The sequence below is a fragment of the Camelina sativa genome, chromosome 9 (assembly GCF_000633955.1).
Source record: "Camelina sativa cultivar DH55 chromosome 9, Cs, whole genome shotgun sequence".
NCBI lineage: Eukaryota > Viridiplantae > Streptophyta > Magnoliopsida > Brassicales > Brassicaceae > Camelina > Camelina sativa.
In genome coordinates, this window is record NC_025693.1 from 33,672,845 (window position 1) to 33,674,208 (window position 1,364).

Here is a 1,364-nt window from a genome sequence, read left to right on the forward strand (position 1 = left end):
TTTCTATGTACAAAACAAAACAGACTGCCTTCACGACGAAGAAAGACTATGGGAAAGAGGAAAGAGAAGCTCAATGGGCTGCAGCTCAAAGAACCCTCCATGGCCTTCAACCAGCAGAGAAGAACAACATCTTTAACGAAAAGAATAGTTACAGTGAGCTCTCTCAGATTGCTGAACAGGCCAAACGGCGAGCTGAGGTTGTCAGGTAAAGAAACTAATTTATACTTTTCACACAATCACACCATCAATTCACAGCTCGAATAACGCCATATGTACATGAGCTCAACCAGATTCTCGCCTTTCTTAACTCGCCGTTTAAACCATTATTTATCTCTTCTCCGACTTCATACCATTAACCGATATTGTCAAACGGTTTACAAAAAAAAAAAATAAAAAAAAAAATAAAATAAAAAACCGATATTGTCAAACTTGATCTTACTCGAAAATCGATTTTCTTTTTTCGGTTGTTCCATAAGTTTTTGCTAAATGATGGGGTTTGATGATATCTGCAGGCTGAGAGAGATAAATTCATTAAAAGGGCATGTAGAGTCAGTGGTGAAGCTCAAAGGACTTGACATTGACACGATTCAGCAACATTACACAGTTTAAGCTAAATTGTGAAACCAAACTATTATTATTAGTTTCAGAAAAAAAGAAAAAGAAAAAAACAAAGTTGTATGTGTAGGTAGAATCTTTCCTCCTTTTGTCTTCTAACTGTCCGAAGATCATAAAAGAGACCTTAGTTCTTTACAATGCTTTTTGTTGTTGTCGACTTTGTAAGAGTGACTGCTTCTTATGTTTGTTATAAATATGTAATCTTTTTCCACTGAGCATGTAAATTTGGTAATTTTTGCTGTACCATTTAGCTACAAGATCTTTGAAAGGCCGAAAAGCATTCACAGTATTATTCGTACAATAAGGTACATAACTCTTACAATGTAAATATTTTGAAAAAGAGTTATCGAAAGAGAAAATCATATTATATCTTTATTCTTCAAAATATTATACCATGATAATCATCCAATACATATTTTGTATAGTATATCTAATTATTCATAGTTATTATATATTATAATAATTGTTACACTAATTAATAGAATAATACAATAAAAAAATTTGTATTTCTATATTGAATCAACAATCTATCAAACATAAATTATCCTATCGTTTACAGATGAGTTTTTTCGACACATAAGCTCATAAGTATTTTTATGGTTGGTTACTTTAGTTGAGTAGTTTCTAATATAGTCTTGCTATATCACAAATTAAGCCTATTGTTTAAAAAATCAATATAATCATAAATGAATCAAAATTGTTATTTTTTCTATATAAAAAATAACTGTATTGTTAACGATATCAATATA

General features: G+C 30.4%; 1 protein-coding gene across 1 annotated transcript in view; it reads left to right on the top strand.

Annotated features, from left to right (window-relative positions):
* LOC104713899 (ATPase 5, plasma membrane-type-like) overlaps positions 1-876 on the top strand; it is a 6,215-nt gene extending 5,339 nt beyond the window's left edge. Inside the window, exons 14-15 of the mRNA XM_010431130.1 lie at positions 1-205; positions 513-876. The exon at positions 1-205 is cut by the window's left edge and continues 11 nt beyond it. Coding sequence (XP_010429432.1) covers positions 1-205; positions 513-609 — 302 coding nt within the window. The 3' untranslated portion in view covers positions 610-876. The remainder of the gene's footprint in view (positions 206-512) is intronic.